The sequence below is a fragment of the Ananas comosus genome, linkage group 15 (genome assembly GCF_001540865.1).
Source record: "Ananas comosus cultivar F153 linkage group 15, ASM154086v1, whole genome shotgun sequence".
Lineage (NCBI taxonomy): Eukaryota > Viridiplantae > Streptophyta > Magnoliopsida > Poales > Bromeliaceae > Ananas > Ananas comosus.
In genome coordinates this window covers 2,296,329-2,310,901 of record NC_033635.1, presented here as the reverse complement: position 1 = coordinate 2,310,901, position 14,573 = coordinate 2,296,329, and the positions used below count along the sequence as shown (strand labels likewise).

General features: G+C 36.9%; 3 protein-coding genes across 6 annotated transcripts; 2 read left to right on the top strand and 1 right to left on the bottom strand.

Annotated features, from left to right (window-relative positions):
- LOC109720914 lies at positions 1,910 to 3,805 on the top strand. The gene is made up of 6 exons (XM_020248269.1): positions 1,910 to 1,987; positions 2,221 to 2,299; positions 2,591 to 3,117; positions 3,214 to 3,376; positions 3,475 to 3,519; positions 3,620 to 3,805. The coding sequence occupies exons 1-5, from the start codon at positions 1,982 to 1,984 to the stop codon at positions 3,492 to 3,494; spliced, it is 795 nt and encodes a 264-aa protein (XP_020103858.1). The 5' UTR covers positions 1,910 to 1,981; the 3' UTR covers positions 3,495 to 3,519; positions 3,620 to 3,805.
- On the top strand, positions 4,822 to 10,420 carry LOC109721691 (translation initiation factor eIF-2B subunit beta). Of its 4 annotated transcripts, none has more exons than XM_020249430.1 (9): positions 4,822 to 5,016; positions 5,144 to 5,298; positions 6,039 to 6,320; positions 6,525 to 6,651; positions 7,826 to 7,933; positions 8,080 to 8,182; positions 8,257 to 8,382; positions 9,165 to 9,358; positions 9,779 to 10,420. In XM_020249430.1, the coding sequence occupies exons 1-9, from the start codon at positions 4,964 to 4,966 to the stop codon at positions 9,867 to 9,869; spliced, it is 1,239 nt and encodes a 412-aa protein (XP_020105019.1). In that variant the 5' UTR covers positions 4,822 to 4,963; the 3' UTR covers positions 9,870 to 10,420. The 4 variants fall into 4 exon arrangements, with proteins under 4 accessions (XP_020105019.1, XP_020105021.1, XP_020105018.1 ...); XM_020249432.1 differs by having other exon boundaries at positions 6,522 to 6,651; positions 9,165 to 9,276; XM_020249429.1 differs by having other exon boundaries at positions 4,823 to 5,016; positions 6,522 to 6,651.
- LOC109720990 (SPX domain-containing protein 5) lies at positions 11,416 to 14,360 on the bottom strand. The gene is made up of 3 exons (XM_020248370.1): positions 13,963 to 14,360; positions 13,504 to 13,669; positions 11,416 to 12,052 (listed from the first exon to the last, which is right to left on the bottom strand). Exons 1-3 carry the CDS (start codon positions 14,185 to 14,187, stop codon positions 11,664 to 11,666), a joined length of 780 nt encoding a protein of 259 aa, XP_020103959.1. The 5' UTR covers positions 14,188 to 14,360; the 3' UTR covers positions 11,416 to 11,663.

Genomic DNA, 14,573 nt, shown 5'->3' with positions numbered 1-14,573 from the left:
TTAATTGGTCACGGTTTTAACAACAACACCAATAGAAAATAACATTAAGGACGGGTTTGGTTCCAGTTATATAGTATTACAGAGTATTTTGATATATACAGGTATTTTGAATTTCTAAATGAGATTACTACTGATGCTACATCAGCGCATTTGGTTTAATGCAATAATATAATGTTGGATTGTATTGTTTATAGCATTATCATGTTTGGTTCAGTCTATAAAATTCAGAAATTTTGACAATAAAGTATACTCTATTTCAAAATTGCCTTTAGTCATATTTGGCAAACTTTTTTTTTTACTGTTTACAAATAATATTTTTTACAAAATTTTATTTTAAATAATTTATTTTTTAAAAATTTTAAATTTGAACAAAAATATAAAATTTAATATTTTAATTTAAAATATAGATATGAAATTTATAAATTTAAAATCTACAATTTAAATATAAATTTTAATTTTAAATTTAAATTTTAAAATTTAAAATTTAAAATTTAAAATCTAAATTTAAAATTTAGAATTTAAAATACAAATTTGAATTTTAAATTTTAAAATTTAAAGTTTAAATATTTAAAAATTAAAAATTAAAAATTTCAAAATAACATATTGAAAGGGTTTCGAGAGTTGGAGGAGTAAACTTGTAATATATAACACGCAAGATTAGCCGTTTTCAGTAATCTAAGATACACACCCTCGGTAATATTTTCGCACTACAACAGAATTAGGTTATAGGAACACATGTTTGGGACACTTTTGAGTAAGTGTCCCATTTATTCTAAAACTTAAAAAAACATCTACTAATGCCTAAATATAAAGCCCAATCCAACCAAAAATAAAAGATTACTTTACTCAACCCACCACACCCAGTCCATTTGGCCCGATTACAAACAGAAAAGAAAAAAAAAAAGAAAAATCAATTACCATCTTTTCTTCTCTCTTCACTCAATTCACTGAAATTCTAGACGAAAAGCCTTTCCTGTCGTCCTCCTCCGCCACCGCAGCCAACGAGATAGAGTTTCGGCGGTTGCTAAATGCTTAAATAAGTGTTGGTAAATTAGCAGCACTCTTTTAGGTTATAGCGACACTCTTTAACTGTCACTATATACCTAGCGACCCCACATATAGCAACACTTTTTAAAAGTGTCGGTAATTTTAGCTAGCAGCACTTTTTTGACATGTAGCTATATTTAAAAGTATCGCTATAAACAGTTTTTGTTGTAGTGTCGGTGTAATTTTATACATACCAAATGAATCAAATATAGTAATTCTCGCAGGATTGCCTGTAATCCTGCTAGGGTAACTCAAACCAAACCACCCTTAAATAGGACAATATAGAGAGTAATATTTATCATCTATATATAAAATGATAAAATTTTATAATTGCACTTAATAATTGTGCACAATCAAACAAAATATTTATAAATATTACTATATTTTCTACATCCAGTCAACAAATAAGATCTATGTAATTATAACTATCACACTTCTAACTACAGAAAATTTGATCTATAATGCATTTTTAATTACCGACCGTCCCTAGTGCAAATGGCAACGGGTTTAGTAGTTAGTACCCGAGGTCTCAAGTTCAAATCCTAATTAATTCACATTTTTAGCTAAATTTATTTTTAAATAAAATAAACAAAATGATTAGCTTGCTACTTATCTCTCAACTTTGACCCGTAAAATGTGCCTTTAGACTCGTAGAATTTTTAGCTCATGTGCCTCTGAACACTTATCCTATCCTTCTATTTAACCCCCAATTGGCTATACTTAGTAAAGGACTCTCATAGACACACCTGAGTTCCTTTTCTTTATTGCATACTCTTTATTTTGAGAGTTATCTCACTTGTTAAGGAGAGCACCATCTTCTCACACTGTGACCAAGTACTAGCTATACAAATGAGCTACATTGGCTACACATTGATATCAAAAGTTTCTTCTTAATCCCCCCATCTCTCTCTCTCTCTCTAGATTGGTGGAAGCTATGAGGGTAAGTACTCTTAACCAATCACTACAAAAAAGATTTTCATTGGGCACAATTTCTTTGCAACCGTATGAGAATGAAAATTATAGTTACGTGATAATTCTGCTGCTCATCAGTGACAAATTGCATTTGGGTTGTCTGTATTGGACGGTCTGAATACAACCTGTCATTTATGAGCGGCAGGATCATCGTAAACTATCATGGCTATTTTAGTGAATTATGGCTAATGTTTGATGCAGATCTTAAATTGGGTCCAAAACAAGCTCAATGGAAAGCAAGAAAAGAAGAGATGCGAAGCGGGCGCGAGCTTAGCTCGACGTAAGTTATCATCATTTGTTTTCAATTCATTAATATTGTGTTATGCTTCTATGGTTCTGCTCAATCCTCCCTTTGTTTTCTGAGCCTTTTGCATAAAATCTTAAAAATTATATTGCCCAGTAATTTTACTATTCAATTTCATATTCAATTTGGCTAATCACAATTAATTACCATATAAAACCAAGTACAAGTACTGTTTCTCTTTTATTCATTTTTTATTCTGCATGAATGTAGCACCATTTGAACATGAACTTAGCAGCTCTTTTCATCACTCATTACATTCGTCGCCAGATCCTTGTAAACAAGAGTTCAACAATTGGCCACAAGCTTTGCTATCCATTGGGACATTTGGCAACAAAGATCTACGCGAAGAACCGAAAAGAGACGATTTTTCTCACGATCTATGCCCCTCGCAAGATCTACCGGACTTCACCCTCGAAGATGTGAAGAAGTTGCAAGAGGAGCTGACAAAGCTTCTCCGTCGCAAGCTGAAGTCTAAGAGGAAAAGTTCGGAGAAAGGAGAGGAAGAGAGAGCCAATCTTCCACTAAATAGATTCCTGAATTGCCCCTCAAGCTTAGACTTCGATCGGACCGTTCCTCGATATTTACGCGACGGTTTCGATAGCAATGAGAATGGAGGCCTCTCGACGAATACCGAAATCATCTTCAGCGAGGCAGGAGATCTGCTAACCAACAACTGCAGTGCAATTCAGCCGAAATCTCTCACATTTCTACTCAAGAACTTCTTCGTGTGTAGAGGTGGCTTCGTGTCGGGGCCAAACTTGAGGGATCCGATACCCGAGTCGAGGATAGATAAGGTAGAGGTTTATGAAAGTATGTAAATTTGCTTTATCATCATTACGATCGGCTATGGTTTTGTTTTTCTTACTCCTATGTTGTTCGTCGATTTACAGATTTTGAGGATGATGATTCATAAGAAAATATATCCTGGATCCTCCGTTTCGACGTCAACAAAGAAGTACTTGGAAGATAAACATATGGAGAAGGTGCAGGAGAGCGATAAGGGGGAGGAGAGAGGAGAGGATCGATGTAAATGGGTCAAGACCGATTCGGATTGTAAGTTCACCTATCCACAGTTTAAAGCGCGCCAAATAAATTGTTCAAATTAATGTGCTCATTTAGTTCCTTTTTGTTGATTTTCCTTTCGTCTCCAGTTATTGTTCTAGAGATGTAAACACCACGGCATCGAGATTGCTACGGTGAGACATCATACTGAACTTCTCTTTATGTTCGGCTGTTCTTCAAGAAGGTTTTCTGTAAATTGCAAAGACGCTGATGATCGCATCGCATAATGTGCAGCTACCTCGTACTCGTGATTCATGTTTTCGTATTCATCTAAGGGCTTCAAAGAGATTGCGCATGCTACTTGACGGCACTGGGAATTATCCGATACGTCAATCGTACGATACGTAGCAGACCGCGACGCAAAGGAAGTCGTACTCGTTGCATGTAATCCGAGGAGTCTCGACACCATCGTAACAAGAGATCGCGCTTCTAGTTGCCTGAGCTTTGGTTGTTAATAAACAACCTCTTCTTTTGTCAAACACTTCATATCATTCTGCTTTTCTGTTGAGTACTTGCTGCATTATGTAAGTTGAGAATAATTTTGTAGTGGCTACTGGCTACCATATATATTCTGCAGAGTGAGATTCTAATGGTGTCAGCTTTACCTAACAAAAGAGTGAGATCCACTTTTTAGAGAAGTGCTTTTGGGCACTTTAAAGGACAAGCTTTTGCTTATGATGCTTTCCACTGAAGCAGAAGCAGTACAAGCTTGAGGTACAAGCCACTGACCCCTAATGTTGAGCAGCTTGAGCTACTACACAACATAAGTCTAAAAATTTGTGCAATGCATTTGGGGTGGTGAGGGGGCATGAGAGTGTACACAAGGCAAAACCACTAAACTTTGGCAAATTAATGCCAATGTTCATTGCTTTGTTCTTTGTGAGAGCTAAATGCCAGTGTGCTTTTGGTTAAAGATGTTGCTTACTAGACTTAATGACTCTCCTTTGATGCATGAGCAGATCAGTTTGATTTAGCCCTTGTTATTATCAAAGTGTTCAGCAAAATGGAGTTTTTGAGGCTTGCAAATCAGTTTTCTCTATTCCGAAAAACAACGATCATAGTAGAAAACTCGAATGAGCTCATGATCCCGAAATGTAGAAGCACTGATTAGAAGCTTCTATTTTTGCTATGGGGAGAAGCTGTTTCCATAATTTCAATGAGAAAATTGTAAAGAATATAGTTTGACTAAAATGGTACTTGAACAGAAACTCCAATCACCAACGCACCTGAAGGTCCTCAACGAAGCACCGTTCCGGGTCGGGTGCAGGTCAGAATTTAACCCGCCTGAGAAAACCGGACCAATCGAACCATATTGGGCCTAATCCGATGCCGGCCTAAATTAAATCATGGGCCGAGAGATAATGCTTTGCGGGCCAACTATGCGTAGGCCCATACGCCACTCTGTTGTCCCCCTTTCCCTTCCGCTTCGAAAACCCTCGTCGTCGTCGTCGTCGTCGTGCATCTAAATCCTAACCCCTCTCCCTCTCTATCTCTCTACCCCCCTGGTCAGTCGCTTCTCCTCTTTCTCCCTCTACGAACCCTAACTCCTCCATCGTCTCTCTCCCCTACGAGATCGCCATGCCCGATGTTCAAGCCCTCGTCAACGACTTCGTCCTCAAACTCAAGCGGAGGTGATTAATCTCTTCACCGTCCAATTCAACGTCTCCTCGTGCAATTGCCCCTCAAAATCTCGATCATTCTAGTTTCTTTTTGTTGTGATTTTTTTTGTTTTTTTTTTTTTTTGTGAATTTATGCTAGGAAGATCGAAGGATCGCATGCGACCGCGAAGCAAACGGCGGAGATCCTCCGGTCGGTTGTTTCGCAGCATCGGATGCCGTACACCAACCAGGCGGCGTCTCTGATCGATGCCGTGAGGGCCGTTGGCGAGCAGATGATCGCCGCGAACCCCGTAGGTGGGTTTCCGCACTCTTAAATTCTCTCTCTCTCTTTTTCTGCTGAGTTTTTTTGTTTGTTTAGCATCTTTTTAATTGATTGCAATTGCATAGTTAATTAGAATTTGATCCGCGTGCATATGAGTAGTAGATGTGCTGATGAGTTCCTATTCTGTCAAATTCCATATAAAGGAATTGAAGCATGCTTATCTAGCTGTTCAGTCAGGTATCGTGATTTGACACTCCGATAGCTAGGGTTTATGGGTTTTAGCGTTTATGGCGAACTGTGATTTTTCGCATGTGAGATAAATCATCCTATGTAGATCGCAAACGGCACATTATTACCACTATCAGAGTGCACAGCTAGATCAGCATTTTTGCCAATATCGTGCTCCACACTACAATTTGGGAACACACCACGAATTTAATTATTAAGTAACGTCCAGTGTGCACGGTGGTAGTCTCCGCCCATTGGCATGGTTTGACAAGGTCACTTAAATCCTTGCTTCGGACAATGAATAATTTAAGTTTATTGGTTGAACCACCTAATTCATTATTTTAAATTTACTGGCACAAAACTTCGTTGTGAAATGTTTATCTGCAATACTTTCCTATGATCTGAGAGGAACTATTACGCGTAATCTTTCAACATCTAACATATTTGTATCTTTGTTAAGCTGGCAATCAGTTTTGAACCAAAGATCAGCTCAGATAACAGTTTTTCTTTTTTTAGTTTCTCTAATTCTGAATGACTGTCACAGAGCTTGCTGTTGGGAACATTGTGAGACGTGTTCTGCATATAATCAGGGAGGAAGATCTTTCTTCGACTACAACGGCAATCGAAGGCCTTGGCTTATCCGACGATGATGTTGATGGTGATGAAAATGAAGATCACCCTGCTTTGTCTGCTGCTGTCCTTGCTGCGGCTGCCAGAAGTACTCTTAGGGCTCCCTCATTGCAAACCCTTCTTGAAGACATACCTGTTTCTGCTGCTGCTCCACCTAATTCTTCCTCAGGCGGTGATTCTGAGGGAAGAAGCAAATGTATGATCTCTTCAAATTCGTTGCTTTTCTCTCTGAATCAATTTGTTCTTACTAAGAAATTTGTTTTTCTGAATATTAGTTGGTCATCTTGTTACATATCTTTGGGATTTCACTTTTTTAATCTCAAATTTTAGTTTTGTAAATGTATATTTAGATGATCATCACAGAGTGTAATTTTTGTGGTGTACTTTGATCTTACAGCAGCAGAGAAGAGTTCAAGAAGCCGGAAGCTAAAGCATGATGTCATTGAGGCTATGAATGAACTGATACAAGACATTGACACTTGCCATGAACAGATTTCTGAACAAGCAGTAGAGCATATTCACCAAAAGTAACATTTCTCTTGGCCAACATATATGTATATATTATTCTTCTTATTAACCTACCTGAACTGATACATTTTGCATATATATAATTATTAATGACAAGTTAACTTAATTAGTTAATTTTGAATTTTGGGCCATGATCTGGCTGTTCTGACTTGGTATTAATTAGTATGTCGGTCCATGTGAATTATGCTTAGGTACTAGTATCTTATGTAAAGTTTCACGTCAGACCATACTCTTGCTTTTCTTCTACTTCTTTCAATGTGAAAAAGCAGTGTTAGCTTAGAAGACATCAGAATTGTTGTGATGATAACAATAATCTAGGTATAACCTCCCAGTCATTAAATTCGGCTTGCTTTGCCTACCTCAGAATTAACAGTTTGTGAAGTTCAATTTGGAGTCACCCAATCTATTAGAATAAATGAGCTCTGGTTAAACCCAATATGGTTGGTCTCCTTGTGGACCATCTTAGTGTGGGCTACTTATTTCCTTATGGTGGATCAATGGAATGTCTCCTCATGCTGGTATACAACCTTGGATGTAGAAGCATTTTTTTATAGGTGATAAGAAAATTGTGTGTTATTCAAATTAAACAATGCCCTTGGTCCTAAATAGGGATGTCAATGGGCACGGATACCCAAAATTTTATCCGAAACCGAATCCGAACGGAGCGGATTTATCCGATGCTAAACGGATATGGTTTCGGATATAGATATCAAAAACAAAAACCCGACGGGTATGGATTCGGATATAGATTTTGACTGTACCCGACCTGAAATCCGACTCAAACCCGACCCGAACCTGAATTTATTTTACGTTATATATAATATGCATATAAAAATTCGATGGTATATTTGAATTTGTATTTTAAAAATTTAGATTTAATGTAATATATTTTCAAATATTGAAAAGGGAAATAATTGTTTCGGGTTCGGATTTTTGGGTTCGGGTTTCGGATTTTTTGTCAGGACCGGGTTTGGATATGGATTTTTAAAATCCGCCGGGTTCAGGTTCAAGTTTCGGGTTTGGAGTCGGGTTCGGGTTTTTGAAAATCCACCCCCGCTAACATCCCTAGTACTAAATGAAATCATGGTTTGTTTGAATTCTAATAGTGTTATATGTTAGATGATTTTCCTATTATAGTTATACGCTAGATGATCGTACAAATTCTTCTTGCAGCGAGGTCATTTTAACTTTGGGCCGTTCAAGAACAGTAAAGGAATTTCTCTATGCGGCAAAGGAGAAAAAACGAAGCTTTCGTGTATTTGTTGCAGAGGGTGCTCCGAGGTTTGTACGTCTCTTCATCTAACATATTTGGAACCATCTTCTAGGCAATGAAATTTGTACTTTCAGCGCTTTAGTTAATGAATTTTGTACCAGAGGTTTCTTACATGGATTTATGGATTTATTGTGGCATTATTGTTTTCAATCAGGTATCAGGGGCATGTTCTTGCAAAAGAGCTGGTGGCAAAAGGTTTACAAACCACTGTTATAACGGATTCTGCAGTTTTTGCAATGATTTCTCGAGTTAACATGGTAGGTTAACGATTTTTTGTTTTTGGGTGTATGTAGAGAATCTTCTTTCTATTTGACCTGAGCTTATTATGAAGGTGATAGTAGGAGCTCATGCTATCATGGCAAATGGTGGAGTGGTTGCACCTGTAGGCATCAATATGGTTGCACTTGCTGCTCAAAAGCATGCTGTTCCATTTGTTGTGGTTGCTGGGAGTCATAAGGTCTTTATCTTATTTCTACTCTTTGCAATTCTTAGTCATTTCTCATGTGTAATGTAAGAATTTAATTCTTTCATTGGATTCCACAATATTTTGCTGTCCCATTCACGTTGTCTTTTGATGGATGGTTGGAGTGTGGTCCTATTTAGATTTCTTATAGATTTCTGAAAATGATGCAGACCAACTGCTGTTGTGACTTGTTATTGCTGAAACAGAACCCCAAAAATATCTAGTCATCTCTGTTTTCCACATCCTGATCGTTCAATCCCTTTTGTTTCTTGTCCTTTTAGAAAAGGATCACAATGATGTTGCAGGAAGGAGATGGATGGGAGGAGAGGGTGAGGATGAAATAATAGTTTGTTGACTATTGATAATGTAGATGGGGCAAGGGGCTATGACGGAGTATAGGAAGATAATTTATATATTTATATATGTAAACATTTGCAATTGTGATTGTTTCCCGTGCTAAAAATAAAAGACACAAGAAAAGAGATACATAAGATATAAAGATTTTAATAGGTCTTATTCTAATGACATATGCATTCTAATGGAGATATGGCATTGAAGGAATATGCCGCAATATGTGGCGTAAATGGCAGTTTTGGGGAATGGAATGTATGCAACAATCCTAAGTAACTGGTGGCCAGAACTTTCTGACTTGTATAACTTATTCTCGGTTGCCTCATGTCATTGTTTTTCTTTTTTCGCATATGTTTTCTCTGCTATATGTTCATTACCTGGAAGAAGTCGCGTTCTTATGTTATTCTGCATGCTTTAAATGGCAGTTGTGTCCCTTGTATCCACACAACCCAGAAGTTCTTTTGAACGAGCTCAAATCCCCTTCCGATTTGCTCGACTTTGGGGAGTTCTCAGACTGTATGGATTTTGGCATTCAAGGTGGTTCTCCTCTTCTTCATGTAGTCAACCCCACATTTGACTATATTCCTCCAAAGCTTGTCAGCCTTTTCATCACTGATACGTAAGTTCTGTTTGTAGTTTATCTTCAAGTATCTCATCGGCCATAGCAGAAGCTTACCTAACTAATTTTGCTCGTCCTTTTATGTTTCAAATCATCATTGATGCTTGGTGAATTAAAGATAGGCGATTAATTGGATCCCGGCTTTTGTGCACAGTTATGTCATAGCTCCAGATGATAAATGCAAAACTTGTCATGTTATATAGTGATGAGTGGAGCTCTTTCTAACAATTTCCCATTTAGATATGCCTTTGATGCTCCAAAAAAACGAACAATTGCTTCCTTATTATAACTACTGCTGAGAACAATGCTGATGATTTTTCTAATATGTTTGAGAAAGACTAATCTATTATCTATCTATTATCTACTAGGCCAATGTGGTTGCTCGATGTTATATTGAATTCATTTCTATTCTGTCTGCAGAGGAGGGCATAATCCATCATACATATACCGGCTGATAGCAGACTACTATTCGGCAGATGATTTGGTAGTGCAAGGAAAATCAACATCTTGAGATGGATTGAGACACTCTTAGTACTTGGCGACTCTTATATTATAGTTTGCTATCCAATTGTAGTTGCTTCTCACATTTTGCTCTCAACCTCTGATACGTTGCAGCATTCTGATTAGTTGAGAATCACTTTCGCTTCTAGGAGAATCTTGCAATGAGTATCAATCACTGAATCCATGAAGAATACAAAATCTAGTACACCATAAACCAGGTAGTAAACTCCCAAGCGAAAAGCAAGATTGCCAGTTGATTGTCGAGGGCTTTAAGCGGATCAACAAGCTTGAGTTTATATGTTTCAAAAATTCCAGGAAGGTGAGTTCATGTGTAAAGATGTGAACATTTTGGGGATGCTTCCACTTCTACTTATGTTGTGATTGGTCTGTAAACATATAGGGTAATTTTGTTTGAACTGATCCGTGGATTGAGAGGTTGATTTGACCAAGTTGTTCATCTAATCTTTCAGGGAACAACTCCCTTAATTGTTTTGCCCAATAACTTCTTGATACTGAATCAGTTAATTAATTGGTTATCGAGATTTCAGTGTTACCCAGATATTTAAAGGTTTTCCCTGTAGAAACTTGATGCGTTACATGTTTTACTGTGTCTCCTCTTTGCTGCTGTAATCTTCTAAAGTAGCTGTGCTTGTGACTTTTAAGAATATTGTTGTGCATGAGATTTGGTTTCGAGTTAAAGAGGACTTTTCTTAGAACAGTTGATACCTGCTACATTTGCTTTTTCTTCTTTTTTCCATTGGACTTCAGGCTGAGAGACACAAATTCTGTGAGGAGCTCCAAAAAGGATACGGAAAGGGCTGCCTTTTTTTTTTTTTTTTTTTTTTTTTTTTTTTTTTTTTTTTTTTTTTTTTCTAGTTGTTATTATGCTTCTTGGGGCCTGTTTGTTTCACTGAATTGTTCAAGTTGAAGTAAATTTTTAGATAAATTAGTTTAGGTGAAAAATACTTTCACCTTTGCTCTCTATATGTATAACTGCGGAATTGAAGTTTTTTAAGTTTTATTATTTATTTAGTAGAAAGTGAAATAAAAAGTGTAAGAGATTAACTAATATTTATGACTAATATTCATTTTATTTTATTTTATTTTATTTTTCATAATTGACTTTAGTTTTGGGTGGATTAAAATTAATTACGTTATTTTGAAGAATTTGGATTTCAAATAAAGGTGAAATTAACGCAATGGAACAATGAAAGTGGATATTTATGGTGGAAAATTATTTTTTCTCTCCACCTCCTCCTTATGGATGGTAGTACAAGGAGTTATATATCTATTTTCATGATTTAATGTGATTTAATGTAAATAGACGTAGTACAAGGAGTCTATTCTCTAAACCGTCTAATCGACGGCATTGGCCCAAATATTGAAAAATGATAAAGGAAAAAGTAGTAAATTGGAAAAGTAGTAAATTATTTCCCATCTCGTATGATCCGCAGATCCATTTGTTTAAATGATGTAGTTTCATTTCGTATCTTCTTACCAAAATAGAGAGAGAGAGAGAGAAACAAAAGGGACAAGGAAAAAAAAGAAAAAGAAAAAAAAAAAAAAACGCGTAGAAAGAGAAATAAAATTTAGACATAATCTGATCCGTGGCATTTAATTGCTAACGTATCCTTCCATTCTACAACACTGCTTTCGTAGTCCTCGTAGGTAGCTAGGCATGATAGATAAAAGCAAAGATTACAAGAAACAAAATCTCTCGGCAAATTTTTTACTGAATAGTAATAACTTAATTAAGCTGCTCCTTTTGCTCATAACCCAATGCAAACAACTGTATGTATATGTTTCATTGGATTGGAATTGGAGAAGGGAGCTGCAACGACTGCAGCAAGTCGGAGTCCGGAGAGCCCAGCGGCGGCAGCGAGAACTGCCCGTAAGTCGAGCTCCCGTTCCGGAGCTCGTGCATGGTGACGAGCGCGGCGACGGCGTTGCGAAAAATGCTCTGCTCTGCAGCTGCCACTGCAGATTCTGCCTCTCTCATTTCTGCTGCCTGATCTGCGGTACCACCGGCGGCGGCGGAGGGGAAGACGGAGTCCATCATGTCCTCGCACTCCTTGACGAGCCGCGAGATCAGCTCGGTGGTGAAGAAGGGCTGCTGCAGAACTTTCTCGATGAACGGCAACCGCAGCACGGCGCCCGTGCGCTTGTCGTATTTTTTCAGGATCTTGGCTAGGCCTGCACATAACACCACCCAGTTCTTCACTACGATTGGATTTTGTTTCTGTTTTTTTTGTTTGTATTCGTCAAAACTGAAATTTTGAGAATCAAATTTAGCATTTCAATGAAATTAGAGTCAAGTTTTGGCGCAGACAAATTTGAGAATAAATTTGAAAACATAGAGAAGCAAACAAGGGGGACGAAATTTGTTATAACTGAAACTATACCCGACCCGCTAATAATAATGACTCGTTGGATTCAAACAATTGGCTCAAAATGCTTAAGCGCGGATAATATTGTTAGCGTGCAAGGCTTCATATAATTAAATTAGAATTATTTTTTCATCCAATGTGAGACTATTAGTGCGTTATAAAAACTCCGAGGACGAAATCGAAACCGGAGTCATACTCTAAAGGCTAATGATCAAAGTCAAAGATTTAAAAATTGACGGTTTGAAAACAAAATTACAAGTAGATCAAGCACCAAGGACAAACTTACTATAGTCAAAATTCAAGAGGATGAAAATAAATTGGGATCAAACTTAAATAAAAAAATTTGTAATTAACGCTTCTTTCTATTTTTATTTGCACCAACTTGAATGGTGCTCAAAAACCTCAAAAACTTCTCTTTGGCACCAAAAACTTTCATTAAATACCATTAGTTTGACCGGGTTATTAATAATTCATTTTTTAAGCAAAAGTCAAGTATTTGGTATACAAGTGGTCTCGAGTTTCTGACTGTCGTTGAACGATAAAATAGACATTAAAATCTCAAAAATAAAAGCTCAAAGTTTTTTCTCATAACGACGACGAAACCATCTGGTGAAATTTAATGTAACCACAAAAGATTCCAACATAAAAATATTTAGTGTGTGCCAGCAGCTTTCTTTAAAATCTCTACTCATATACTATTATTGAAGTAAGCTCTAAGTAGACCAAATATGCTCTAAAACTAAAACTAAAACTCGTCAACTAGTTTTTTCTATTAAAGTTAAAAATAATATAAAAGTTTTAAGTTAGAGCATGTACTTTCAAAAGCTTCCATTTTAGTTTTTTACTGTAGTTAAAAACTCTAAAATATAACTGACCGTTCTTAGAGTAAGTGGCAAAGGATTTAGTGGTTGGTATCCGAGACCCAAGTTTGAATTCTAGTTGATTAATTCACATTTCCGACTAAGTTTATTTCTAAATGAAATAAACGAAGCGAATAGCGTGCTACCTATCCCTCTCAAAAAAAAAAAAAAACTCTAAAATATAAGCAATACTTTCCTAAAAAAAAAAAAATACTAAAGCATATTATTGGCATCTCATTACATAAGATATCCCTCCTGATATAAAGGGCACCCTAAGCCACAAGCTACAACAAGGATATATATTGGAGATTAGATTGTGTGGTGGGATCCCCAAATTGTGTATAGAAAAAAACAGAACAAAAAAAGGTTGTAAATAAAAAAAAAGAAAAAGAAAAACCTGTATAATTGATGTTGCTGTAGTTGACAAGTAGTACCATCTCTCCATGGAAATTAACAATCTCTTTTCTTATCCTCGTCATTGCTGTCGTATACTCCGCTTCTGACGGTCGGCTCCCCGCCGGCCCAAAAATTTCTGTCACCATCTTTATCCTCTCCTGCAATTCCTACTCCAACCAAAAAAAAAAAAAAAAAAAAATTATTCATATCCTCGTACAAACTCAAAAATTTGAACTCAAAATTTTAAAAACTCTCCCGCGCGCATTATATACAGCTCAGCATTCTTATTTCTATTCAGTGCGAATCTTATAATATTCTTAACAAAATAGCATGAAACTACGTACTATAACAGAATTTTAATACGTCGTAATCCAACACCTCGTGCTCTGCTATCATATAAAATAATGTGAGACGACTGTACATATTATTAATTTGTAATATTTTTATATTCAACACTCGCCTTTTTCCTGATGACGAACTCCTCCTCCTGCTCCACGAAGAAGGCGTTGAACTTGTCGATTTCGGAGTCGAGAAGGCATATGAACTCCGACTCCGCGTCCGGCGACGGGTGCGTCGCCGATATCAATCTCACCAGCTTCTTGAGATCTTTGTAGGACAAGAACTTGTCCCTCCACTCAGGGAGTGTCTCCTCAATTTGCTTCTTCAGCCTCTTCCCAAACTTCATTATGTTATTTCTCTCCTTAGTATCCCTCAATCTTAATGCTCTAAATTATTATGAGGGGTATGTTATTGTTGGGATTGTTTATAATAAGAGGAGAGATGTAGGGGGGTGGGAGAGCATTAAAAGAGTTGGAACTTGGGAGGGGAAGAGAGAGAGAGGGGGGAGGAATATTTGAAAGCATATGCTAAGCGTAAGGAGGGAGTAGGAGTGGAGAGAGAAAGAAGAGAAGTGTTGCATGCACCCTGTGCACCATAAACCTAATTCCTCAGCCTTAGCGTGTTTTATAATTATTTATAGTCTATATATGTATATATATATATATATATATATATATATACTAGTGAAAAGTCCCGCGCTTTGCAGCGGGTAGAAACTGTAGTAGTAATTAA

What these genes read in the sequence shown, in the direction of transcription:
- LOC109720914 (XM_020248269.1), top strand. An exon ending in GGGCGCGAGCTTAGCTCGAC is followed by an intron (nt 2,300 to 2,590) that starts GTAAGTTATCAT and finishes ATTCGTCGCCAG; the next exon opens with ATCCTTGTAAACAAGAGTTC. An exon ending in GGTCAAGACCGATTCGGATT is followed by an intron (nt 3,377 to 3,474) that starts GTAAGTTCACCT and finishes TTTCGTCTCCAG; the next exon opens with TTATTGTTCTAGAGATGTAA.
- LOC109721691 (XM_020249429.1), top strand. Translation starts at nt 4,964, where the DNA reads ATGCCCGATGTTCAAGCCCTCGTCAACGACTTCGTCCTCAAACTCAAG. An exon ending in GTCCTCAAACTCAAGCGGAG is followed by an intron (nt 5,017 to 5,143) that starts GTGATTAATCTC and finishes AATTTATGCTAG; the next exon opens with GAAGATCGAAGGATCGCATG. An exon ending in TGATTTCTCGAGTTAACATG is followed by an intron (nt 8,183 to 8,256) that starts GTAGGTTAACGA and finishes CTTATTATGAAG; the next exon opens with GTGATAGTAGGAGCTCATGC.
- LOC109720990 (XM_020248370.1), bottom strand. Translation starts at nt 14,187, where the DNA reads ATGAAGTTTGGGAAGAGGCTGAAGAAGCAAATTGAGGAGACACTCCCT. An exon ending in AGTTCGTCATCAGGAAAAAG is followed by an intron (nt 13,670 to 13,962) that starts GCGAGTGTTGAA and finishes TGGTTGGAGTAG; the next exon opens with GAATTGCAGGAGAGGATAAA. An exon ending in CAGCAACATCAATTATACAG is followed by an intron (nt 12,053 to 13,503) that starts GTTTTTCTTTTT and finishes TGTTATGTGCAG; the next exon opens with GCCTAGCCAAGATCCTGAAA.